Source organism: Oncorhynchus mykiss, chromosome 7, assembly GCF_057628025.1.
Source record: "Oncorhynchus mykiss isolate SJ-2025 chromosome 7, ASM5762802v1, whole genome shotgun sequence".
Classification (NCBI taxonomy): Eukaryota; Metazoa; Chordata; class Actinopteri; order Salmoniformes; family Salmonidae; genus Oncorhynchus; species Oncorhynchus mykiss.
In genome coordinates, this window is record NC_143028.1 from 2,521,920 (window position 1) to 2,549,660 (window position 27,741).

Genomic DNA, 27,741 nt, shown 5'->3' on the forward strand with positions numbered 1-27,741 from the left:
GAAGATTTAATGTTGTTTAACCGGTGCACTTAACTGACTAAATATTTAGCTTGTTGAAATGTGTTGACATATGACAATGTTTTTATATTTGTCACAGTAATTAGAACATCAGTCCAGTGCTGCCTCTGGGGCTTAGATGAATCACTTACTTTTAAATAGAGATCACTGGGGGCTGCTGAGGGGAGGATGGCTCCTAATATGGTCTGGAATGGAGTAAATGGAACGGCATCAAACATGATGTAATTTAATACACTCCATTCCAGCCATTGTACTCCATTCCAGCCATTGTACTCCATTCCAGCCATTGTACTCCATTCCAGCCATTGTACTCCATTCCAGACATTGTACTCCATTCCAGACATTGTACTCCATTCCAGCCATTGTACTCCATTCCAGCCATTGTACTCCATTCCAGCCATTGTACTCCATTCCAGCCATTGTACTCCATTCCAGACATTGTACTCCATTCCAGACATTGTACTCCATTCCAGCCATTGTACTCCATTCCAGCCATTGTACTCCATTCAAGCCATTGTACTCCATTCCAGACATTTTACTCCATTCCAGACATTGTACTCCATTCCAGACATTTTACTCCATTCCAGCCATTGTACTCCATTCCAGCCATTTTACTCCATTCCAGCCATTGTACTCCATTCCAGCCATTGTACTCCATTCCAGCCATTGTACTCCATTCCAGCCATTGTACTCCATTCCAGCCATTGTACTCCATTCCAGCCATTGTACTCCATTCCAGCCATTGTACTCCATTCCAGCCATTGTACTCCATTCCAGCCATTGTACTCCGTTCCAGCCATTGTACTCCGTTCCAGCCATTGTACTCCATTCCAGCCATTGTACTCCATTCCAGCCATTGTACTCCATTCCAGACATTGTACTCCATTCCAGACATTGTACTCCATTCCAGCCATTGTACTCCATTCCAGCCATTGTACTCCATTCCAGTCTTTATTATGAGCCGTCCTCCCCTCAGCAGCCTCCACTGGATTGGATATATTTACCGTTGGGGTTTTCAGACTAGCGCAACAGGCAGTGAATCATTCTTTGAGATGGAATAACATGTTGACTCATCTTAACCTGAAAAATCTGGATTTTGTTTGCATAAGATCTATAGGTTTACGGTAGCTATTTACCATAAGCTGACAGCCACATAATCATTTTTGATAGGAACAGACATGATCGTGATTTGTCCGTGCTTTACCTACACCTTGAATGAACTACTAATGAAGTCCGCTAATTGATAAGGTAAGGTGTAAGGTGATACATTCAGCAGAAGAGATGCAACTGATATTCAGACACAGACAGACAGGCGTACTGGTTCATAACTCCATGATGTTCTAGCAGGGTTGTGCCCGTTCTGAGCCCTGTTCGTTGCTCTGTGGTCTCACACTTGTCAGACACACACACACACACAGGGACACACACACACACAGGGACACACACAGGGACACACACAGGGACACACACAGGGACACACACAGGGACACACACAGGGACACACACAGGGACACACACACACACACACACACCACTGAGAGCTATGGATTCAGCCCATCCAGGCCGGGACAAGTATAAAACATGACAGTATTGGCAGGTCCCCGGATAGCTGGCCGCTCGCCTTTCCAGGGGTGTTAGGATTCATAATGGCTCCATACACTTCTATCAAATGTGTATTGAGTTCTTGTGACACATAAAACTGCCGCACCATGATGAGAAATAACCACTGTCAGCACCCATCTGCACTTTAAAGATTCAAGCGTTTGGGTAATATGGAGAGAGGAGAGAGGAGGGGTCGAAGGGTCAGACCTTGACAGAGCATACACAACTGATTCATACACAACTGATTCAACCACAACTGATTCAGCCAAAGCTGATTCATACACAACTGATTCATACACAACTGATTCAACCACAACTGATTCATACATAACTGGTGCTCATACACACAGGTGGGTGTACATACACACACTCTCCACTCACTCTGCCGCTCTCTAACAAAGCCACATGTGATGGTAGTGCTCAAACTCAAATTAGAAACCGGGTAGTTTGGGTCCTGGATGCTGATTGGCTGAAACAGCATTCCATAATGTGGATATCAGACAATATACAACTGTATGGTGCAAACTACTTGTTCACTGGGCACCGGAGCAGAGGAAGGCTCCGGCCATGGAGCCGGGCTGAACGCCGTGCCTGGACTGGGCACCGGCGCAGAGGAAGGCGTTGACCGTCGCTGGAGGCTCCGGACCCGTTGACCGTCGCTGGAGGCTCCGGACCCGTTGACCGTCGCTGGAGGCTCCGGACCCGTTGACCGTCGCTGGAGGCTCCGGACCCGTTGACCGTCGCTGGAGGCTCCGGACCCGTTGATCGTCGCTGGAAGCTCTGGACTGTACACACGCACTGGAGGCCTGGTGCGTGGAGCAGGCACAGGACGTACCGGGCTGGGGAGGCGCACTGGAAGCCTGGTGTGTGGAGCAGGCACAGGACATACCGGGCTGGGGAGGCGCACTGGAGGACTTGTGCGTGGAGCAGGCACAGGTTTCACCGGACTAATGACACGCTCTTCAGGGCGAGTGCGGGGAGACGGCACAGGACGTACCGGGCTGGGGAGGCGCACTGGAGGACTGGTGCGTAGAGCTAATGACTAATGACACGCTCTTCGGGGCAAATAACATGCAAAACACACCTAATCAACATCTCTCTCCGATCTCCCTCCTCCAACAGCTCCATCGACTCACCATCTGTCTCTGGCCCTCTCCTCGGGTCGACCGACAGCCCCTTGTGACACCCCCCAAAAGAATCTTGGGGTCTCTGTGGCCGCGGTCCCCGGCGTCGTCGCTGTCCTCCTAAACTCCTTGGTGACTCCCGCCAAGGAAGGGTCTCGCATCCACCCAGTATTTCCTCCCATGTCCAGCTCTCCTTTACCTCCATGGCACGCTGCTTGGTCCTGTAGTGGTGGGATATTCTGTCACGTTCGTCGTATACATAATGAGCGGACCAAGGCGCAGCGGGAGTAGAGTTCCACATATTTATTAAAGTGAACCTTCAAAAAAACAACAAAGAATAAACGAACGTGAAGTTCGTAGCGCACAGAGCCCTTTACCAAACACGAAACAATATCACACAAACGCAGGTGGGAAAAGGACCACACTAAGTATGATCCCCAATTAGAGGCAACGATAATCAGCTGCCTCCAATTGGAAACCATACTCACACCAACATAGAAATATTAGACTAGAACACCCCCTAGTCACGCTCTGACCTGTTGCACCATAGAGAACCCCAAGGGCTCTCTATGGTCAGGGCGTGACAAGAACAGCCCTTACCCGTAGTATAATGGCCATTAAAAACCGGGTGGTTTGAGCCCTGAATGCTGATTGGCTGACAGCCGTGGTATATCAGACCATATACCACGGGTATGACAAAACAGTTATTTTTTCTGCTCTAATTTCGTTGGTAACCAGTTTATAATAGCAGTAAGACAACACTGGGGTTTGTGGTACATGGCCAATATACTGCAGCTACGAGCTGTGTCCAGGCACTCCGCATTGCATCGTGCATTAGAAAAGCCCTTAGCCGTGGTATATTGGCCACATACCACACCCCCCCGGGCCTTATTGCTTAAATATACCACACCTCCTCATACTTTATCCCAATGTCACAACTTCTGAAAAAAATTGCAATTGCCCCCAAAGTAGGCTAATTTAATTGCAGACGTTCAGCTGTCTTAACAGCCTGTCCCAGCAGGTTTCCTAGGCCCATCTGGGATTCCCAGATACAGTAGATTAACCCTGGACTGACCTCCCTGGACTGGCTCCACTAACACTGTGAAAGTCTCTCTGGGAGGTCAGAGGCTACTGTGAAAGTCTCTCTGGGAGGTCTGGTCAGAGGCTCCACTAACACTGTGAAAGTCTCTCTGGGAGGTCTGGTCAGAGGCTCAACTAACACTGTGAAAGTCTCTCTGGGAGGTCAGGTCAGAGTAACACACTTCCATGACTGTGGGATTTCCCAGGGCTACACTACCATCACACAGTGACTAACTACATCTGACGTCACCGTTTAGCAGCAGGACCACACGTCATGATTCTGCTCTCAGTGTGCAATGTCGGAGCACGGTCAAAATCAATGGGAATACTTTTCTACTTGTGACTGTAAAAGCATGGCTGGATGCTGTGGATGTGGCTGCAGCATTGGTGAAGCCCAGTGGAGTTGTATTCCTCCACTCATCAGTCTCCACACTCCTCCACCCCACCTCTCCCTCCTCCTCCTCTGAGTCAGAGTCTCCTTTTTGTGATTTTTTTTGTGGTGTGGATCACTCTGTCTCTCTCCCTTCCTTTCTCTTCCTCCCTCCCCCTCAATCTCGCTTGCTCTCTCTCTCTCCCTCCCTTCCCCTCTCTCTCTCATGATTGGCACCATCCCGGGGGAGCGAGGAGAGAGGGGAGGTTGATGGCCCCCACACAATTAAAAGCCAACCCCTGTTTTTAATGAGGTGCCTGTTTGTTAAGTCCACTCAGGGACCCGGGGCGGGTGCTTAGCATTTGCTCTCTAATTAGGGAAGCTAAACAGTCCCTCTTGCAGAAAGATCAACCATTAGGCGCTGAATTGGGGGCTCCTCCACTGGGCACCGCAGCTCTAAGTCTGTTGTGTGCAGATTGTTGTGCCAATGCAGGATGGAGAGGAAGACAGAAGAATATGTATCTATACCGAAACACACTGGACTGGATAGAGAGAAAGAAGAGACAGAAAAGAGAGGAGGAGAGAGAAAGAAAGAGAGAGATAGAGATGTTTACTGTTCATTTTGTATTGTATATTTCACTTTTGTTAATTATCTATTTCACTTGCTTTGGCAATGTTAACACGTGTTTCCCATGCCAATAAAGCCCCTTGAATTGAATTGAGAGAGAGAGAGAGAGAGAGAGTGAGCGAGAGAGAGAGAGAGAGAGAGAGAGAGAGAGAGAGAGAGAGAGAGGGGGGGGGGGGGGGGGGATTATATAGACACTGAACTGAAGCACTGTGTGTTATTGTCAATGGACAACCACTTGACTGTCCAAGAGGAAGAGTACACCAGACTAGTGTTCATAAGACATGCTGATTATGAAAAAGCCACACATCCCCTCCTCATCATCTGTGTTCTTACTTGAACAATGTGAAGCCAACATGTTCCAGCGTCCAGGCGCTAAACTGATGTTACAATGCTGCCATCTAGTGGCGAGTCATATCATCATCCTCCTGCGACACGGGGATCAGCCTCCGAAAAACACTCATCTGATCCCTCCACTTATTAGATGCCCCCCTCCTCTGAGAGATGCCCCCACTTTGGCATTCAGAACAATAATTGTTATTCATTATTCTGCTCAGACTGGATATTAAAATGTTCAAAGTACAAGGATGAGACACAGAGAGGGGACCTGCAAGGGCAATTATTCCCCATGCATGTTCTGCTATTGTTCTGACATTTCTAAGGATACAGAAAGTATATTGGTGATAGTGGGTATTGTTCAATCACATACACTCAGGTTTAATAAGCACCTACGTTTCTTCCATTATGAATGACACCCGGCACTTTTGAATAACCTGTATTGTACGTTGCGCTACTGGTGATGACAATGTCGTTGTCTTGGAGACAAAAGCAAAGCTGCAGGTAGTGAGTGGGTAGCCTGGTTAACCAGTCGTAACCTTTGTCCGCAATGGAGAGTGCATTGTTCTGTCTGGTTCAACCAGACTAGAAGTCTGAGAGAGAGAGAGAGAGAGAGAGAGAGAGAGAGAGAGAGAGAGAGAGAGAGAGAGAGAGAGAGAGAGAGAGAGAGAGAGAGAGAGAGAGAGAGAGAGAGAGAGAGAGAGAGAGAGAGAGAGAGAGAGAGAGAGAGAGAGAGAGAGAGAGAGAGAGAGAGAGGAGGAAAGAAAGAAAGTAAGAGAAAGACAGAGAGTTTGTCTCTCCACAACCCCGCCCCTCCTCACATTCAGAGCCCAAATGGAAGCATCCCCATTACCCAGAGTGCTTTGTGGGTACAGTGAGGGAGTGCCCAAACACTTTTTTTAATGCATTAACATCCTGATCAAATTTTCCTAACTGAATTTGGCGAAAGGAAAAAGGGCGTAGATGTGTCGACTTCCACATCACTTGTTTTCCACACCGTTGAAATCAGTTGGTCTGATTCTAACCACCATTTAAGGGTCTGACTTTGTTTTCCACACCGTTGAAATCAGTTGGTCTGATTCTAACCACCATTTAAGGGTCTGACTTTGTTTTCCACACCGTTGAAATCAGTTGGTCTGATTCTAACCACCATTTAAGGGTCTGACTTTGTTTTCCACGCCGTTGAAATCAGTTGGTCTGATTCTAACCACCATTTAAGGGTCTGACTTTGAACCACAGAAGGCCAATCACTGAGGTGTTGGTAAAGGTTTGTGAGGCTAGACTAATCTATATCTAACAGCCCTAACGTCACGCGCACATCAGAACTAAGACTGACAGACTGTAGGTTACAGTATGCCTCAGAACATACACTCAATGTGTGTGTGTGTGTGTGCACACGATCTGTCCGCACGTCCATGTGTGTGTGTGTGTGTGTGTGTGTGTGTGTGTGTGTGTGTGTGCGTGTGTGCGTGTGTGCGTGCGTGCTGGAATCTCTCCCCGAGCCAGGCGGTTCACTGTTATGATGACACCAGCTAGACTGTGTCTATTCTCAGTTCACAGATGGGCCCATGTCTGTCTGGCAGGGACCAGAATGTTCTTCAGCTCAGCTGTCATGTTTGGCCTCATGAGTGAAATGGATCCCCAGCCTCAGTCTTCACTGAGAGGTGGCTGAATACAGGACTCTCCTTTAACATTCCTTCTTTCTCTTCAAACTGGGCATTTGACATTGAAATTCTCCTGATAACTCCCTACACACGTTTAACCCACTTTCACCAACAACAAAAAATGTAACATGTCTAATTCATTTGAACTGGATTGTGTTACTACTGCTGAGGAACCCGTATGTGCAGGGTGTTGTTATATGTGGTGATGTTCCCCATGCAACAACAGCCTCTTTTCATCAAGCCCTGAGGGAACTCAAGAGTCAGAGCAGCAGTGGGGTCTCTGTTTCTCTGGACATACCAACTGATGACAAAGCTGAGAGCACCGTGGGCGGGGCTGGAGACACTTCACAGCAGGGCAACATAACAACCACTTCCACCTGACAGACATGCCTGTTGCTGAGGATGAAGAAAGACTTTAAGGGCCACTTTTCATCACCTTAGTCGGAAGAAGTAGTAGCTACATTGTATGGGTCAAACAGGCTACATTGTATGGGTCAAACGGGCTACATTGTATGGGTCAAACAGGCTACATTGTATGGGTCAAACAGGCTACATTGTATGGGTCAAACAGGCTACATTATATGGGTCAAACAGGCTACATTATATGGGTCAAACAGGCTACATTATATGGGTCAAACAGGCTACATTATATGGGTCAAACAGGCTACATTATATGGGTCAAACAGGCTACATTATATGGGTCAAACAGGCTACATTATATGGGTCAAGCAGCTTTCTTTGTTCAACAGAGCTGAGGGTCTGTGTAGACATGCTGGCGGACTGGCTGTCCATCTGAATTGAATATCAGGTGTGTGTGTGTGTGTGTGTATGTGTGTGTGTGTGTGTGTGTGTGTGTGCGTGCGTGCGTGCGTGCGTCAGCTACTGTGGAATGGTGTGTGTTGTTCCAGAAAGCCATTCCGTACACAGCTCTGTCGCAGGCAGCACCAAAAATCGTCTAATTTGCCACCATCAACCTCCTCCTTCAAAGGGACAGCAACCTTGGGATATGACTGAAATTGTGAGGATAAAATTGCCTCCGATGCAAGTCGTCTTTACAGAGCTTTCCCAGGCTAACATTAAAGGAAATTAACTCAATCTATGGACGTTTTTCAGACGTTTTTCAGACGAATCCTGCTATATTAAGTCATTGCCTTCACCTGTCCCCCCAGGCAAGGTAAAGCAGTCAGTCCCTGGGGAAAGACGTGAAGGGCGGCCATTTTGTTTTCACCACATAAACAAACGCTGTGATGAGCTAGCTACTGATGTGGCAATAACTGAGCAGGCTAACAACATGGGCTGTCGATCACAAGGGGAAAAGAAGAGGACGAGAATAGATCAAATCAATAGCTTTCTTCATCTTTATTATAAGGGGTGCAGTAAAAAACACATCTTATTAATTCTCCACGCTTTAGCCCCAAAGAATCGATGAAATGAATGAACCAGGACCACCCACTCTACACTGCTTAAAAAGCCTGGCTCTGATGTTATTTCTCCACACCTCGATATGCCACTCTACTTTCTAAAAGTCTTGATTGCACAGGAATGGAACGAGAGAGAGAGAGAGAGATTCTAAAATCCCAGACTCAAAATGGCTGTTATTTAGTCAGGATCATTATGGCATAGTTCTAATACATTATAGGGGGGTTTATACATGCCTATGTCAAGTCTGACAACGCATTATAACCAAACGATAATGTATTATAACCGCATGATAATGCATTATTTTACATTTACATTTTATTCGTTTAGCAGACGCTCTTCTCCAGAGCAACTTAGTAAGTGAATACATTTTCATAGTTTTTGTCCCATACTGTTCCCCACAATCAAACCCACAACCCTGGAATTGCCAGCGCCATGCTCTACCAACTGAGCCACACGGGACCAACATGATAACTACACGATAATGTATTCTAGCAAGTTTTAAGTTCCTCGGCATACACATCACAGACAAACTGAATTGGTCCACTCACACAGACAGCATCGTGAAGAAGGCGCAGCAGCGCCTCTTCAACCTCAGGAGGCTGAAGAAATTTGGCTTGTCACCAAAAGCACTCACAAACTTCTACAGATGCACAATCGAGAGCATCCTGGCGGGCTGTATCACCGCCTGGTATGGCAACTGCACCGCCCTCAACCGTAAGGCTCTCCAGAGGGTAGTGAGGTCTGCACAACGCATCACCGGGGGCAAACTACCTGCCCTCCAGGACACCTACACCACCCGATGTCACAGGAAGGCCATAAAGATCATCAAGGACATCAACCACCCGAGCCACTGCCTGTTCACCCCGCTATCATCCAGAAGGCGAGGTCAGTACAGGTGCATCAAAGCTGGGACCGAGAGACTGAAAAACAGCTTCTATCTCAAGGCCATCAGACTGTTAAACAGCCACCACTAACACTGAGTGGCTGCTGCCAACACACTGATACTGACTCAACTCCAGCCACTTTAATAATGGGAATTGATGGGAAATTATGTAAATATATCACTAGCCACTTTAAACAATGCTACCTTATATAATGTTACTTACCCTACATTATTCATCTCATATGCATACGTATATACTGTACTCTATATATCATCGACTGTATCCTTATGTAATACATGTATCACTAGCCACTTTAAACTATGCCACTTTGTTTACATACTCATCTCATTTGTACATACTGTACTCGATACCATCTACTGTATCTTGCCTATGCTGCTCTGTACCATCACTCATTCATATATCCTTATGTACATATTCTTTATCCCCTTACACTGTGTACAAGACAGTAGTTTTGGAATTGTTAGTTAGATTACTTGTTATTACTGCATTGTCGGAACTAGAAGCACAAGCATTTCGCTACACTCGCATTAACATCTGCTAACCATGTGTATGTGACAAATAACATTTGATTTGATTTGATTTGATTTAACCACATGATAATGCATCAGCCAGAGCTATATATTTTAGATATGAAATATAAGGCTCAGGCATTCGCTCTACTGCAGGCTTTAAGGGTTTCTAGCTGGAACTGTTCAGAAGACAGCAAAGCAGCAGGCTGTAACCAATGGAGACAACTTGTTCTGGGTTCTGAAAGGTGGACTTGGCTCCCCGGACTCTGCTATCCATCTGGAGGAGTGGGAGAGCTCAATCTGGAGGAGTGGGAGAGCTCAATCTGGAGGAGTGGGAGAGCTCGATCTGGAGGAGTGGGAGAGCTCAATCTGGAGGAGTGGGAGAGCTCAATCTGGAGGAGTGGGAGAGCTCGATCTGGAGGAGTGGGAGAGCTCAATCTGGAGGAGTGGGAGAGCTCAATCTGGAGGAGTGGGAGAGCTCAATCTGGAGGAGTGGGAGAGCTCAATCTGGAGGAGTGGGAGAGCTCAATCTGGAGGAGTGGGAGAGCTCAATCTGGAGGAGTGGGAGAGCTCAATCTAGAGGAGTGGGAGAGCTCAATCTGGAGGAGTGGGAGAGCTCAATCTGGAGGAGTGGGAGAGCTCAATCTGGAGGAGTGGGAGAGCTCAATCTGGAGGAGTGGGAGAGCTTGATTGGTTCTAAAGAAGGTCAAAAGCAACTTGGTTGGAGATGCTGGCATTTCCATGGCAGCGACATATGCAAAACTGTCATTATTCTGCCACCAATACACAAACAGATTACAGACTCAGAATGGACACAGCATACAGGCTTATTGGAAAAGAAGATCAAGTGTCACAAACCCAGCACAGGGACTTAGCTACAGTAAGACAGATAACTACGGCAGTGTGACTGATAAGAGGCTGGTAGTTCACTATCATTACAGTGCATTAACTGTGATACAGGAATCCTATCAAAGCTTGATATGAACAAAGACTCCTATGGAAAATGCTGGTTTGTAATCTAGTAATCAACTTCCAGATGTATTTGATGGTGCTAATCAGGGAAGAGCTTCCATGGACCTGTGTACACTCTTAGAAAAAAGGGTTCCAAAAGGGTTCTTCAGCTGTCCCCACAGGAGAAACCTTTTTGGTTCCTGCAGAACCCTTTTGGGTTAGAACCCTCTGTAGAAAGGGCTCAACATGGAACCTATAGGGTTCTACCTGGAAGCTAAAGGGTTCTACCTGGAACCAAAAATGGTTCTTCAAATGGTTCTCCTGTGGGGCTAGCCGAAGAACCCTTTGAGGTTCTAGATAGCACTTTTTGTTCTAAGAGTGTAGTGAACAGAAATAACCACCATGTTCCACTTTTGTTTTTCACGATGGATGTTTATTGGTTTGAACTGAACAAATTGAAAGAACACATTTTACATGTAGTATTTTATTGAAATGATAAATGAGCCCCATTGAACACAAATTAAGGTCGATCTACACACCACAAGAGGGACAGAGTTTTACTGTCTGTGTGTTGCAAATGTATTTCTTGCACTTGTTGCGTGTATACTGTGTCTTCCTGTCCTTCTTGGGTCCACACACATCACAGCGCTTCTTCTTGTTGCTACCGGCAGCAATCTAGAATTATGAAAATATTTAGTTCAGGAATTTTACTAACATCTCACTCACATACTGTATATAGTTACAGCAGGCCAAGGTAGGAGAGTCAGACTCACACACAACAACATCACACACACTTACTTCCAGTATTGGAGTTGTTGGTTCTGTGGGTCGGGCGGATGGGGCACCAGCATCCTCACGATGGCTGCAGAAGCTGGGGTCCTTGGGATATGTTGCTTCCTCTGAATTGGAGGTCTCACCCAGCCTTGCCCAGCTCCTCGAGAAAGAGCCGTCTTCTACAGAGCTTCCCTCTGTTCCAATCTAGGTTCAACCCCATCCAGATGACAAATGCATTGTATGCCGAGATGTCCAAAGTGGAACTAGCTTCTCTCTCTATTTCTAAGACCCTCTGAGCAGAGAGTATATTTGCCATACTGATTGAATGTGGTAAGGAGACACACGCAAAGCTATTTATTTTTTACCAGGTAAATTGACTGAGAACACATTCTCATTTACAGCAAGGACCTGGGGAATAGTTACAGGGGAGAGGAATGAGCCAATTGTAAGCAGGAGATGATTAGGTGACCATGATGGTATGTGGGACAGCTTGGGAATTTAGCCAGGACACCAGGGTTAACACCCCTACTCTTACAATAAGTGCCATGGGATCTTTAATGACCTCAGAGAGTCAGGACACCCGTTTAACATCCAGCCAAAAGACAGCACCCTACACAGGGCAGTGTCCCCTGTGGCATTGGGATATTTTTTAGACCATAGGAAAGAGCGCCACCTACTGGCCCTCCAACACCACTTCCAGCAGCATCTGGTCTTCCATCCAGGGACTGACCAGGACCAACCCTGCTTAGCTTCAGAAGCAAGCCAGCAGTGGGATGCAGAGTGGTATGCTGCTGGCAAATTTATTTTGTCCCTCCTCCAATTGGCACCTGGCTGGTAGTGTGGGAAAATACTGACTTTGTTTTACAATGTATCAACATAATGTATCGAAATAATGTATTGTAATAACATTGTGAAGGTTCCCGCAAGACATTGTGTAGTTTCAAACACTGCAAAGGGTAAAGAGCGCGAGAAAAGCGGGAGACAGGCAGACAGGCAGACAGGCAGGGAGACAGACAGGGAGACAGACAGACAGACAGGCAGACAGGCAGACAGGCAGGGAGACAGACAGACAGACAGGCAGACAGGCAGGGAGACAGACAGACAGACAGGCAGACAGGCAGACAGGCAGGGAGACAGACAGACAGACAGGCAGGGAGACAGACAGACAGGCAGGGAGGCAGACAGGTAGGGAGATAGCACCAAGAACATGTCTGTCTGTCTATGTTGAAACTGCAGGCCCAGTGAGGAGGAAGACAGAGTGAAGGCACACAGCAAACCTTTTTGTTTCATTTTTACTTGTTTTCACCTACACACACACTTTTCCACACTTTCATTACCCTCGGGCCCAGTGGACCAGAACACCACATATGTAATATAAATGTGCAGGGGGTTGCACAGTGTGCACTCAATGAAAATGCATTATTTTACATGTTCTTCACAGAAAATGAGCCAAGGTCAATGAGTCTCAGGTTGAAATATATATATATCTATTTTGATTTGTTTAACACTTTTTTGGTTACTACATGATACCATATGTGTTATTTCATAGTTTTGATGTCTTCACTACTACAATGTAGAAAATAGTTTTACATTTAATGTGTATGAATGAGTAGGTGTGTCCAAACTTTTGACTGGTACTGTATATTAAAGGGAATGTAATATTAATATAACAGGCTTTTAAAATGTAATATTGGTGCACAATTTATACTTAAAATATCAAATGGACTCTTTTCATTGGACGACTAATTTGCTGTGTAAGACCTTAATGCAGAGACTGGCCAGAGACTGGCCTTCATAGCAAAACCTTATGCTTTGTTTAAAAGGCAACAATATTTTTTAAAGTTGGATGCATATCCTTCCACCAGCTCAATCTATCCCTGCGTGCATAAAATCCATAGCATTGCTTATGCCTTTTCACTGTCATTATGGCACACAAGAAAATACACAGTACAATTGCAATATCGTATTTGCAATGCACAGGTGGCAGCATTACAAGGTGGCAGTTGAAGATGAATAGTGTTTTATAAATGAATAGTCAGTAAATATGATAGTTGATTGTTTAACTCGTTATTTACGGCACATCAACATATTACCTCACACGGTCCTCATCACTGCTCGAAGTAACCAAAAAAGGCCTGTAATGCGGACTCCTTCACACCAGGTGGCCACACTGACGTTGTAAAGTCCATTCAACGTGTTTGTCAGTGAAGCGATCAAGAACATTATAAACATCAACCGTCTGCAGTGGTATGTCCTTTTAATCGACTGACTTTTAACATTCGGCCTTTTTTGTGTGTATTTAGCGCAAAGGCATGTGTTTCAAAATATTAGCTAATATTGTAGCTATAGCTAGCTGCACTATCACACATGCTAATTTCAATGGCGACTGAGCACATGATATTGAGCTAGCGTAGCATGCTAGCGCTAGTTAGCATAGCTAGCAAGTTTGGGGGCGTGTTGCACGAATCTCTTCCAAAGCAGTGTCTCTAACTATTATATTTGATTTAGTTAGATAGCGAGATACATTGCATATTTTTGTTGCACCCTCTACCAAGGAGTTGTTGAAATTAATGTAATTATATCTGTTGCGAGAGCCAGACCGAGAGTGGTCTCAACATCGTGTGTCCCCATCCCACCTCTCTCGCAGATTCCTTCTCGTTTGACCAAAAAACTTGAGTTTTAGTGGGAGCGGAGGGGAGTTGGAAGAAAATGGACCAGAGAGCTTGGAAGAACCCATACGCAGACTATGATGGGAACCCTGCATCTGTGCAAGAACTATTTGATTCACAAGGAAAGGTATGAAGCTAACATTAGCTAGCCGAAGTTAAAGCTAGCTAGGCCTGGTAAGCAAACGGTCATACATACCCTGGCTGTACAATACATAGCCTACATGTCATGAGCCTTTTTATGGTAAATGCATCAGGTAACTGAAATATGCAACATTCAAAGGACTTCAAAGCCAGGACTACTGATAAAGATCTAATACAATAAAATCCAATATGTTCTGTCATGGTGTTTTCTACAGCTCACAGCAGAGTTTGCAGGGCGGTTGAGCAATGCCATCAGTCAGCTGTTGATGCACATGGAGAATGGGCTCAAGTCTGCTGACCCTAGAGACTGCACTGGCTACACTGGCTGGGCAGGTGAGGAAGAAGAACCCACCATCTTGCTTTTTCTAGGTTTCGACTACATTCTGTCACCTCAAATCACAAGTCTCCTAAACTCTGTCCCCACCTTTCTCTTCCTCGCATCCCTCTTTCCTGTCCCCCTCATCATCTCCCATCCCCTCCCTCCTCTCTGCCCTCTTCCCTGTCCCCTCTCCCCCTCCTCGTCTCCCCCATCCCCTCCCTCCTCTCTGCCCTCTTCCCTGTCCCCTCCTCGTCTCCCCCATCCCCTCCCTCCTCTCTGCCCTCTTCCCTGTCCCCTCTCCCCCTCCTCGTCTCCCCCCATCCCCTCCCTCCTCTCTGCCCTCTTCCCTGTCTCCCCCATCCCCTCCCTCCTCTCTGCCCTCTTCCCTGTCCCCTCACCCCCTCCTCGTCTCCCCCCATCCCCTCCCTCCTCTCTGCCCTCTTCCCTGTCCCCTCCTCGTCTCCCCCATCCCCTCCCTCCTCTCTGCCCTCTTCCCTGTCCCCTCTCCCCCCCCTCGTCTCCCCCCATCCCCTCCCTCTCTCTCTGCCCTCTTCCCTGTCCCCTCTCCCCCTCCTCGTCTCCCCTCTCACTCCCCAGGCATCGCCCTGCTTTACCTGCACCTCCACGGTGTGTTCGGCGAGCCTTCATTCCTGCAGAAGGCTCTGGACTACGTGGGCCACAGCCTGACGTGTCCGACGCGGCGACGTGATGTCACCTTCCTGTGCGGTGACGCCGGGCCCCTGGCCGTGGCTGCAGTGGTCTACCATAGAGTACAGAGGGCACAGGAGTCAGACGAATGCCTCAGCAGGTCAGTACAGGACATGGGCCAGCCATAGACGTGTGTATGTATATCTATATATCTGTTTATATAATGATGTGTTTATATAATGATGTGTTACATACGTCATTGCGGACGGCTCGCCAGTCTGAGAATTAAGACACTGGTGCTCTGTGTGTCTAGATTTCATTCCACCTAATCGCTAATTTGATCTGTATCTGGATATCATTCCAGTCACTCCTCGCACTTGTGTAGATCTGAGAGGATTTGGTAGGTGTCACAATATGGCAACAGGTCCACCTGATCCTATGGGAAGGCTGGATGTTGATTTGGAATGAAGTCCAAACAGTTCATCAGTAAGATGCCATAAGAGATCTGAAGTACCTGAGTGTTCCCCCTTCCCTCCAGGCTGCTGCAGCTCCATCAGTCGGTGGTAATGGGCTCTGGGGCCAGCGGTCTCCCTGATGAGCTGCTCTATGGCAGGATGGGTTACCTCTACGCCCTGACCTTCATCAACCAGCAGTTTGGCCACGACAAGATCCCCATCCAGTACATCCAACAGGTCAGTCGTAGGCTCACGGTTAAGGTTCTTCACAGACACATTGGATATGTATTAAATGTGTTTGACAAGCACTGTTACATTGACCGTGTTCAATAGAAACAGAGTTGGTTGAGTGAGCTACAAGCACTGTTACATTGACCGTGTTCAATAGAAACAGAGTTGGTTGAGTGAGCTACAAGCACTGTTACATTGACCGTGTTCAATAGAAACAGAGTTGGTTGAGTGAGCTACAAGCACTGTTACATTGACCGTGTTCAATAGAAACAGAGTTGGTTGAGTGAGCTACAAGCACTGTTACATTGACCGTGTTCAATAGAAACAGAGTTGGTTGAGTGAGCTACAAGCACTGTTACATTGACCGTGTTCAATAGAAACAGAGTTGGTTGAGTGAGCTACAAGCACTGTTACATTGACCGTGTTCAATAGAAACAGAGTTGGTTGAGTGAGCTACAAGCACTGTTACATTGACCGTGTTCAATAGAAACAGAGTTGGTTGAGTGAGCTACAAGCACTGTTACATTGACCGTGTTCAATAGAAACAGAGTTGGTTGAGTGAGCTACAAGCACTGTTACATTGACCGTGTTCAATAGAAACAGAGTTGGTTGAGTGAGCTACAAGCACTGTTACATTGACCGTGTTCAATAGAAACAGAGTTGGTTGAGTGAGCTACAAGCACTGTTACATTGACCGTGTTCAATAGAAACAGAGTTGGTTGAGTGAGCTACAAGCACTGTTACATTGACCGTGTTCAATAGAAACAGAGTTGGTTGAGTGAGCTACAAGCACTGTTACATTGACCGTGTTCAATAGAAACAGAGTTGGTTGAGTGAGCTACAAGCACTGTTACATTGACCGTGTTCAATAGAAACAGAGTTGGTTGAGTGAGCTACAAGCACTGTTACATTGACCGTGTTCAATAGAAACAGAGTTGGTTGAGTGAGCTACAAGCACTGTTACATTGACCGTGTTCAATAGAAACAGAGTTGGTTGAGTGAGCTACAAGCACTGTTACATTGACCGTGTTCAATAGAAACAGAGTTGGTTGAGTGAGCTACAAGCACTGTTACATTGACCGTGTTCAATAGAAACAGAGTTGGTTGAGTGAGCTACAAGCACTGTTACATTGACCGTGTTCAATAGAAACAGAGTTGGTTGAGTGAGCTACAAGCACTGTTACATTGACCGTGTTCAATAGAAACAGAGTTGGTTGAGTGAGCTACAAGCACTGTTACATTGACCGTGTTCAATAGAAACAGAGTTGGTTGAGTGAGCTACAAGCACTGTTACATTGACCGTGTTCAATAGAAACAGAGTTGGTTGAGTGAGCTACAAGCACTGTTACATTGACCGTGTTCAATAGAAACAGAGTTGGTTGAGTGAGCTACAAGCACTGTTACATTGACCGTGTTCAATAGAAACAGAGTTGGTTGAGTGAGCTACAAGCACTGTTACATTGACCGTGTTCAATAGAAACAGAGTTGGTTGAGTGAGCTACAAGCACTGTTACATTGACCGTGTTCAATAGAAACAGAGTTGGTTGAGTGAGCTACAAGCATTGTCATCAGAAAGGTGAACGATCATCTAAGTAGGACAATTTTATAATGAGATGAAATTGTTACCCTTTTAAACGACTGAAAGGAGCTTAGTCGAGCCAAGTACTGTACTGTACTGGCCTGGTAATGCATCCACTGGTGGAGCTGTGCTCTGAAGGACAAAGCCAGGGAGGCCCCCCTTTTGTAGGCCCACGTTAAAAACATTCTTTTTAGGAACTGTCGCCTTCTCAACATACTGTTGAGAGTTATAATATTAGAATACACGATGCAATTTAGATATGTGGTTGTGCATCAGCAGTTCCACTCTTCTCAGTCGTTAACCAGGTTTCCATCAAATTGGCCCCCGGTTTTCATGCAAAAAGAAAATGTGCAGATTTTCCCACCATGTGGTGTTTCCACCAATCAGACGTGGTGTTTCCACCAATCAGACGTGGTGTTTCCACCAATCAGACGTGTGGTGTTTCCACCAATCAGACATGTGGTGTTTCCACCAATCAGACGTGTGGTGTTTCCACCAATCAGACGTGTGGTGTTTCCACCAATCAGACGTGTGGTGTTTCCACCAATCAGACGTGTGGTGTTTCCACCAATCAGACGTGTGGTGTTTCCACCAATCAGACGTGTGGTGTTTCCACCAATCAGACGTGTGGTGTTTCCACCAATCAGACGTGTGGTGTTTCCACCAATCAGACGTGTGGTGTTTCCACCAATCAGACGTGTGGTGTTTCCACCAATCAGACGTGTGGTGTTTCCACCAATCAGACGTGTGGTGTTTCCACCAAGCAGACGTGTGGTGTTTCCACCAATCAGACGTGTGGTGTTTCCACCAAGCAGACGTGTGGTGTTTCCACCAAGCAGACGTGTGGTGTGGATACAAACCAGTGGGTGATGACGTAGTGCACACAATGTACTTCTCCCTTAACTTTTCACGTCCCCAATAAAAATCTGCGGTTCAATGTGTTTCCATCACATTTTCAACTCTACCGATAGTTGAGTCAAACTGTTGCGTCTTGGCCCATGCGCTCTAGCCAACAGCTGGCAGGCAGATTACATGATGAGCTTAACATGAATAAGAGCGTAAGTATTTGTCAAACGGCAGTCGCGTAGCGCTCAGGTAACCAGATTAAGACTCTATGTTAATTCGAAAGGAGCAAAACCCTGTGAAGTTCATCATTATTTAATCTGTAGTCTAATAAACTGCATGGTTTCCCGAGTCCTAGTGGGAGGACCACACACCCATATCATTGTGTGACTCCCAAGTTTACTTCCATGTGATGGTTGTAATATCAGTATTTGCTCATAAGAGCGTTTTCACCGCCATTTCTCGCATAATACATTTAACCGACTGAAAAAGATCGAACGAACAAATTATTTGTGTGTGTTTATAAAGTTGTAATAAATCTGTATTTCTATCAATAAAACATGTATACTGTATGAGTAGGTAGGACTACTATAAGCTATAGAGAATTAACACAGGTCTCATCAGCCATTATACTATAGAGAATTAACACAGGTCTCATCAGCCATCTCTCAAGCCCACGTGCTGGTGACTAGCCAGCTAATCTTTATATTTCAAGTTTAGCCAACATGGATCTATTTGTTGGCTAACAAGGTAGAACAGTTGAATTGTTATGAACACACCCTTCTGTCTGTCTGCAACTGTTATGAACACACCCTTCTGTCTGTCTGCAACTGTTATGAACACACCCTTCTGTCTGTCTGCAACTGTTATGAACACACCCTTCTGTCTGTCTGCAACTGTTATGAACACACCCTTCTGTCTGTCTCCAACTGTTATGAACACACCCTTCTGTCTGTCTCCAACTGTTATGAACACACCCGTCTGTCTGCAACTGTTATGAACACACCATTCTGTCTGTCTGCAACTGTTATGAACACACCCTTCTGTCTGTCTGCAACTGTTATGAACACACCCTTCTGTCTGTCTGCAACTGTTATGAACACACCCTTCTGTCTGTCTGCAACTGTTATGAACACACCCTTCTGTCTGTCTGCAACTGTTATGAACACACCCTTCTGTCTGTCTGCAACTGTTATGAACACACCCTTCTGTCCGTCTCCAACTGTTTGAGCAGCATGTCAACCTGTCCACTTGGTTCAGATGTTCAAATCAAGTGAACTACCATATTTCTCAGAATGAGAATGTGTTGCCAATTCCTTATTTAACTGTTTTATGCTTATTGCACATTTATGAAATAGACTAGACATTGCGTATACTAGTCTTTGGCTAAAATGTAGGGGGGAGTAAAATGTATTGCTCAGGAGTGTTCGCGTAACAACATTTTGCATAAGGCTCCCAAGGCTAAGGGCGGGTCTGACTGCATGTGTGGATGTGGGTAAGCTGACCCATGAGCCACTGCAGCCCCTCGTTATGAGTTCAGATGCCCATCCCCGGACAAAACCATTATATAATATCAGCGCCAGTAAGGTTCAGGTCGGGCACAGTGAAAAGCGTGAATTATCTTATCCCGTTGATATATGTTGTGTACATCCACCCTACAGTCATCCACCCTACAGATTTTCAGAAGCAATACAACCACTCTATTGGGAGGGTTCTGACTGAGTTGTGGTGGGTTTTGACCCTGGTCTCTCTCCCTCTGATCTGAGGCTGTGTTGATATCAGGGATGTGTGTTTTGACCCTGGTCTCTCTCCCTCTGATCTGAGGCTGTGTTGATATCAGGGATGTGTGTTTTGACCCTGGTCTCTCTCCCACAGATCCAGGGATGTGTGTTTTGACCCTGGTCTCTCTCCCACAGATCCAGGGATGTGTGTTTTGACCCTGGTCTCTCTCCCACAGACCCAGGGATGTGTGTTTTGACCCTGGTCTCTCTCCCACAGATCTGTGAGGCTGTGTTAATATCGGGGGAGGGCCAGTCTCAGAGGTTCCGTTGTCAGGACCAGAGCCCTCTGATGTACGAGTGGTACCAAGAACAGTATGTAGGCCCCGCCCACGGCCTGGCAGGCATCTACTACTTCCTCATGCAGGTAATAAAGCTAGAGCCGATTGGTTCGAACTTCCCTTTATTCCCATGCAGGTAAAGCTGATAGGTTGAAATGCCCATTTATGCAGGATTCTGAATCTAAAGAAAACGCCTTCATACAGTGGCAAGAGAAGTATGTGAACCTTTTGGAAATACCTGGATTTCTGAATACATTGGTCCATTTATTTTTGATCTGATCTTCATCTAGGTCACAACAATATACAGTCTGCTTAAACTAATAACACACAATTAAACATGTTCATGTCTTTATTGAACACACTGTGTAAACATTCACAGTGCAGGGTGGGGAAAGTATGTGAACCCTTGGATTTAATATCTGTTTGACCCTCCTTTGGCAGCAATAACCTCAACCAAACGTTTTCTGTAGTTGCAGATCAGACCTGCATAACAGTCAGGAGGAATTTTTGACCATTCCTCTTTACAAAACTGTTTCAGTTCAGCAATATTCTTGGGATGTCTGGTGTGAACCGCTCTCGGGGTTATGCCACAGCATCTCAATTGGGTTGAGGTCAGGACTCTGACTGGGCCTCTCCAGAAGGAGTATTTTCTTCTGTTGAAGCCATTCTGTTGTTGATTTACTTCTGTCTTTTGGGTTGTTGTTCTGTTGCATCACCCAACTTCTGTTGAACTTTAATTTCAGTGGACATTATCCTGCAAAATATCTTGATAAACTTGAATTCGTTTTTCCGTCAATGATCGCAAGCTGTCCAGGCCCTGAGGCAGAAAAGCAGCCCCAAACCACGATGCTCCCTCCACCATACTTTACAGTTGGGTTGAGGTTTTAATGTTGGTGTGTGGTGCCTTTTTCTCTCCACACATAGTGTTGTGTGTTCCTTCCAAACAACTCAACTGTAGTTTCATCTGTCCACAGAATATTTTTCCAGTAGCGCTGTGGAACATCCAGATGCTATTTTGCAAACTTCAGACTTTTTTTTTGACAGCAGTGTCTTCCGTGGTGTCCTCCCATGAACACCTTTCTTGTTCAATGTTTTACGTATCGTAGACTTGTCAACAGAGGTGTCAGCATGTTCAAATCAAAGTATTTGTCGCGTGTGCTGAATACAACAGGTGTAGTAGACCTTACAGTGAAATGCTGAATACAACAGGTGTAGTAGACCTTACAGTGAAATGCTGAATACAACAGGTGTAGTAGACCTTACAGTGAAATGCTGAATACAACAGGTGTAGTAGACCTTACAGTGAAATGCTGAATACAACAGGTGTAGTAGACCTTACAGTGAAATGCTGAATACAACAGGTGTAGTAGACCTTACAGTGAAATGCTGAATACAACAGGTGTAGTAGACCTTACAGTGAAATGCTGAATACAACAGGTGTAGTAGACCTTACAGTGAAATGCTGAATACAACAGGTGTAGTAGACCTTACAGTGAAATGCTGAATACAACAGGTGTAGTAGACCTTACAGTGAAATGCTGAATACAACAGGTGTAGTAGACCTTACAGTGAAATGCTGAATACAACAGGTGTAGTAGACCTTACAGTGAAATGCTGAATACAACAGGTGTAGTAGACCTTACAGTGAAATGCTGAATACAACAGGTGTAGTAGACCTTACAGTGAAATGCTGAATACAACAGGTGTAGTAGACCTTACAGTGAAATGCCGAATACAACAGGTGTAGTAGACCTTACAGTGAAATGCTGAATACAACAGGTGTAGTAGACCTTACAGTGAAATGCTGAATACAACAGGTGTTGACTTACAGACTCTAACCAATAGTGCAAAAAAGGTATTAGGTGAACAATAGGTAAGTAAAGAAATAAAACAACAGTAAAAAGACAGGCTTTATACAGTAGCGAGGCTATAAAAGTAGCGAGGCTACATACAGACACCGGTTAGTCAGGCTGATTGAGGTAGTATGTACATGTAGATATGGTTAAAGTGACTAGGTATGTATGATGAACAGAGAGTAGCAGTAGGGTAAAAGAGAGGTTGGCAGGTGTTGGGACACAATGCAGATAGCCCGGTTAGCCAATGTGTGGGAGCACTGGTTGGTCGGCCCAATTGAGGTAGTATGTACATGAATGTATAGTTAAGGTGACTATGCATATAAGATAAACAGAGAGTAGCAGGAGCGTAAGAGGAGTTTGGGGGGGGCACACAGTGCAAATAGTCCGGGAAGCCATTTGGTTACCTGTTCAGGAGTCTTATGGCTTGGGGGTAAAAACTGTTGAGAAGCCTTTTTGACAGCGATGCAACCAGTTTGTGCAACTGTAGAACCTTTTTGAGGATCTCGGTACCCATGACAAATCATTTTAGTCTCCTGAGGGGGAATAGGCTTCGTCGTTCCCTCTTCACAACTGTCTTGGTGTGTTTGGACCATTCTAGTTTGTTGTTGCTCTGGACACCAAGGAACTTGAAGCTCTCAACCTGAGAGATTTCTGTAAGTCTTTAGCTGACACTCTAGGATTCTTCTTAACCTCATTGAACATTCTGCTCTGTGCTCTTGCAGTCATCTTTGCAGGACTGCCACTCCTAGGGAGAGAAGCCACAGTGCTGAACTTTCTCCATTTATAGACAATTTGTCTTACTGTGGACTGATGAACATCAAGGCTTTTATGCAAGTCAACCATTCTTAATCTTAGGTCTTCTGAGATCTATTTTGTTCAAGGCATGGTTCACATCAGGCAATGCTTCTTGTGAATAGGAAACTCACATTTTGTGAGTGTTTTTTATGGGGCAGGGCAGGTCTAACCAACATCTCCAATCTCGTCTCATTGATTGGACTCCAGGTTAGTTGACTCCTGACTCCAATTAGCTTTTGGAGTACCTAGGGGTTCACATACTTTTTCCAAACTACACTGTGAATGTTTAAATTATGTATTCAATATAGACAAGAAAAATACAATAATTTGTGTGTTATTAGTTTAAGCAGACTGTGTTTGTCTGTTGTTGTGACTTAGATGAAGATTTATGCAGAAATCCAGGTAATTCCAAAGAGTTCACTTACTTTTTCTTGCCACTGTCTGTTAAGTCCTACTCCACCAAGTAGTTGACTAGTTGAATCCTACGCTGATGCTGGACTAGAGTATGTGAAATTACTGGGAGACTCTGAAGACCAGGTTTGGAAACACTATTATGGGGCCTTAAACAGAGGAATCAGCAACCAGGGTTGGGATCAATTCAGGGAGTAAACTTGCTTTTTCTCATTGATAACAAACCACCAAATGGAAATGACCCCAGCGTTTTCATCAACCTACTATGAAGTGTGAGCCATGAAAAATGTCTTCCCTGTTCTGTGCCCTGCAGCCAGGCTATGTGGCGGGGGATGAGAGGGTCCACAGACTGGTGAGGCCCAGCGTGGACCACGTCTGTCGACTCCGCTTTCCCACTGGGAACTACCCGCCCTGCATAGGGGACAACAGGGACCTGCTGGTGCACTGGTGTCATGGAGCCCCAGGCATTATCTACATGCTGCTGCAGGCCTACAAGGTACTGGAAACCTGGGCCCTGTTCAGTAGAGGGTAAACCTTTTAGTGGAACTGGGAGGTGCTCTTTTCTATCTCAACTCATCCAATAAAAACGCAGGTGTTTGCTTTTTTCCCGTTACAAAATGTTTTGATACGGTGTGCCTCTACTCAACACACCCCAGTACTACGTTATGGATAGAATATGTGATGGATAATTACTATGGTACATGTATAGAATATGTGATGGATAATTACTATGGTACATGCAATCTCAGATGTAATTGGCAGAATAACATCATCGAGGCCGGGGGTCTCTTGGAAAGTAATGGTGGTGAAGTTGTTTATTTGCTGTATTAGCAACCAACCAAAAGGTATAGCTACAATACACTAGGATAATGTCCCTTAAAACATTATCACTTTGCTTTTATTCTGACGATGTGTTTCATGTGTCACACATTTAACATAGAGGGCATTAGTAATCAATCCTTTTGGGTTAGAAATAGACTGAGTTGTTACAGTACTGTCTCAACGTCTCCTAAAGAAAAACATGTTACTTTCCTGTTTGAAACATTTAAAAACATTTAGCCTTACTGAACATGCCCTTGCCCTGTTTTCCCCCTGCAGGTGTTTGGAGTGGGCCAGTACCTGGAAGAGGCTCTACAGTGTGGGGAGGTGGTGTGGCACAGGGGCCTGCTGAAGAAGGGCTACGGCCTGTGTCACGGCGCCGCGGGTAACGCCTACGCCTTCCTGGCCCTCTACAAGCTCACCCATGACCCCAAGCACCTCTACAGGGCCTGTATGGTGAGAGGCAGCCTGAACTTACTGACCTGACGGTGACATCTCCTGACAATGTCCTCACCTGTTACCACAAGCAAGCTCTCATCAATTGATGAGGGTGTGGAGCCTGGAGTTTCCCCTCGTCCGGTCACATGATCAAATAACTTTTTATTTTAAATCAGGAATAACTCCTGGCTCAACTGTAGGTCCTCACCCTCTACCAGCCTCTGATGGTTTGATGTTTCAACAAATAGACATTTGACGGGGTCTCAACAAGGTTTATCACCCACTAGCAGCTTGTCTCGGTAGCTGTTACAAAAAACTTCTCAGAATCCAGAGTTTCCATATAAGATTGAAGGTCACTTTAGCAATACTCTGAACTACACTCAATAATCCTGCTGGCAGCGACCCAAACTTATATTAAACAATATTCAGAGAACCTGAGACGCTTGAGAAGGGAACCGTTGTATGTTTATTGACAACCGCTAAGTGGCTGTCAGCGTGTTGCTATTGACAGTGTGTTGCTATTAGCGCGTGTCTTTGCATCAACAGACCGTGAGGGGGGTGGGGGGGTCCCATGTGTAGTTTAAGCTCTTCCATTTAATCCAATGTACTGTATTGGAACAGACTAGAAGGGCTTTGTGGTCACAAGTGGGCCATTTAATCCTAGTGGCATCTCAAGTGGCACTGTAAGGCACACAGTAAGAATGGGCTGCTAAAGATGAATTTGTCTTAGGACAGTCTTTCTCTTAGGACAGTATTTGGCTTAGGACAGTATTTGTCTTAGGACAGTCTTTCTCTTAGGACAGTATTTGTCAATGGTCTGATACTCATGAAGTTTGACTGTGGTATTGTAAAAAGCTGTGGTCTTGTGTTTTGTGTAGTTTGCAGACTGGTGCATGAACTACGGCAAACATGGCTGCAGGACACCGGACACTCCGTTCTCATTATTTGAAGGTAATGTGAAGCCGTCTAACACACAATATCAAGTGTTTCAATTGGAATGTTTAGCCTAGATCACAGATTTGCTCAATAATTTGACAGGTTTCTATTGGTCAATGAATAGTGGAAAGCTTGAACATGGTTGTGTTCATTAGGTATCAAATGGTAGAAAACTGATAAACGGGGAGGGACGACCTGAACACATGTTTTGCTAAGATGTACGAATACGACCCAATAACTGTTTTAGACGTGAAATGAATGTGTCACTTCCTGTCCACAGGCATGGCTGGAACCATCTACTTCCTGGCAGACCTCCTCCAGCCCCTGAAATCAAAGTTCCCAGCATTTGAGGTGTAAAAGGTATCCCTGCTTACCCCTGGTCTCCTGCCTGCTGCTCTGGAAACTATCATACACATCCAAGCACCTAATCTCTCTCCATCTCTCTCACACACACACCGAGACATTTTAAAGAAACACACACAGGCATATACACCGCAGAGTCACCTCTGCAGGTGATAATCAAGATGACTTTTTCCATCACAACAAAATCTTCCCACAGTCTCTCCTTATTGGCTGAACGAACAGTAATTGTGTGTTGTAGGGAGGGGGACCAGGGACAATCAGTGCAAGGGTGACATTTTGCACGAGCAAATGGCATTGAGCAGTGAGCAAAAGAACCATAAGATATCAAATAGATGTGAAGGCAAATTATCCCACGTGAATTCCAAAAACTTCAACTCTCAATTGCATCGCACACATCGCATGCATTGCTCAGTTGACTAAACCCTGGCTAAATTCTTGCCTTCTTATAACACTACTTGTTGAAAAGTTCAAATTAAATCATGCTTTATAATGAGTTTTTTTATCATACAGATTGAGTTTTATGGTATTCTTTGCACAGAGCTGCACCTTTTTTTTTTGCGTCAGGAAAATGTCGCCCCTAGTCTAATATGTGCATGGTGCATGGGGGTTTGAAGTGTTATGCACTGAAACTGGCTCACTATTTTGTGTCTAGACATGGGGCATAAGCAGAGAGAACCACCTCGAGTGGATTGTTCATTTATGGACATCAATTCAATATTTACTTTTCATTCATTTTATGACGCAATGAGACTTCAGTTTGTCTAAGATGAAATTGACCAGGATTTGTTTGCTTGGGCTGGAGTCTGGTCAATGGGTCCTCTCAACTCGGGACCATAATTACCCCCTTGGTGACGGGGGTTGGAGCCCTGTCTCCACCTCTCCTGTCGGTCCCTTTTATCTGGCTCTGCTGTCCAGCTGTACTGTCTATGAATCAATAAAAATACCAAGGGGATTTGAGTACCGACCAATCTCCTATTAAAAAAAAATAGTAATAATCTTTGCTCCAACATTCATGTTTGTTAATTGTTAATTTTAGATTTCACCTTTTTTTTTGAATAACCGGAATAGAAATTCCATGGTGTAGAGGATTTTTCATCTTTGCAGATTGTGGCTGCAATAGAAACTTTGTAGTAAAATGATTATACTGTGTGACAAAGTACTACAGTAAAACTGTAATGACCATGTGGCGCATCATAAGTTGTGTGTGTGTGATGTACGCTTGTAACTCTACTGCTCATCTACGGTTTCTTCACGTTTCCATTGGCTAAATAATAAAACAAGGTATTTTTTACATCTCACCTGTCTGTTACCTTTGGTATTAAACTATTATTCATGGTTCTAGTGTTCTGAATCTGACTGGCTCCTTGTCTCGGCCTGATGTTATAATAACAGAGCAAAGCCACTAGGGGGCAGCGGAGAGTTTGTCCATTTGGAATGGCAGCGTGCGCGTTGAGCGGCAAGAATCGGTGAGTCCATCCGTCCGTCTGCTAAAGCCTCCATTTTACTGTCCCCTTTCCAGACCCTGTCGAGTGGTTCATATCCTCTTTCTGACTTGACCGCTCCGACTTTCTCTATATTTGACTCCGTTCACAAAGGCACCAAAAATGTGGATGTTAAACCACAGGTCTCCTGTGTGCAACAAGACTATTTACCTACTGAGCTTAGGGAGCCAACACAAGGTTCCCCGAACCACCTCCATCACAAGCTGCTCTGTAACCTGCTGTATTGACCAATTGACTTGTGCGGTTATGTAAAGGGGTGTTACAGTATGAGCCTCTAACAGGACACTAATTGGGCTG

The 27,741-nt window shown here is 45.3% G+C and overlaps 1 protein-coding gene across 2 annotated transcripts; it reads left to right on the forward strand.

Annotated features, from left to right (window-relative positions):
* The first annotated feature begins 13,460 nt into the window (after positions 1–13,460).
* LOC110527277 (LanC antibiotic synthetase component C-like 1 (bacterial)) lies at positions 13,461–27,240 on the forward strand. 2 transcript variants are annotated; one of them, XM_090239674.1, is made up of 10 exons: positions 13,461–13,627; positions 14,028–14,176; positions 14,406–14,523; positions 15,107–15,317; positions 15,696–15,849; positions 20,264–20,410; positions 23,700–23,882; positions 24,485–24,661; positions 25,522–25,594; positions 25,860–27,240. In XM_090239674.1, the coding sequence occupies exons 2-10, from the start codon at positions 14,090–14,092 to the stop codon at positions 25,934–25,936; spliced, it is 1,227 nt and encodes a 408-aa protein (XP_090095800.1). In that variant the 5' UTR covers positions 13,461–13,627; positions 14,028–14,089; the 3' UTR covers positions 25,937–27,240. The 2 variants fall into 2 exon arrangements, with proteins under 2 accessions (XP_090095800.1, XP_090095801.1); XM_090239675.1 differs by having other exon boundaries at positions 13,614–13,690.
* The last annotated feature ends 501 nt before the right edge of the window (positions 27,241–27,741 follow it).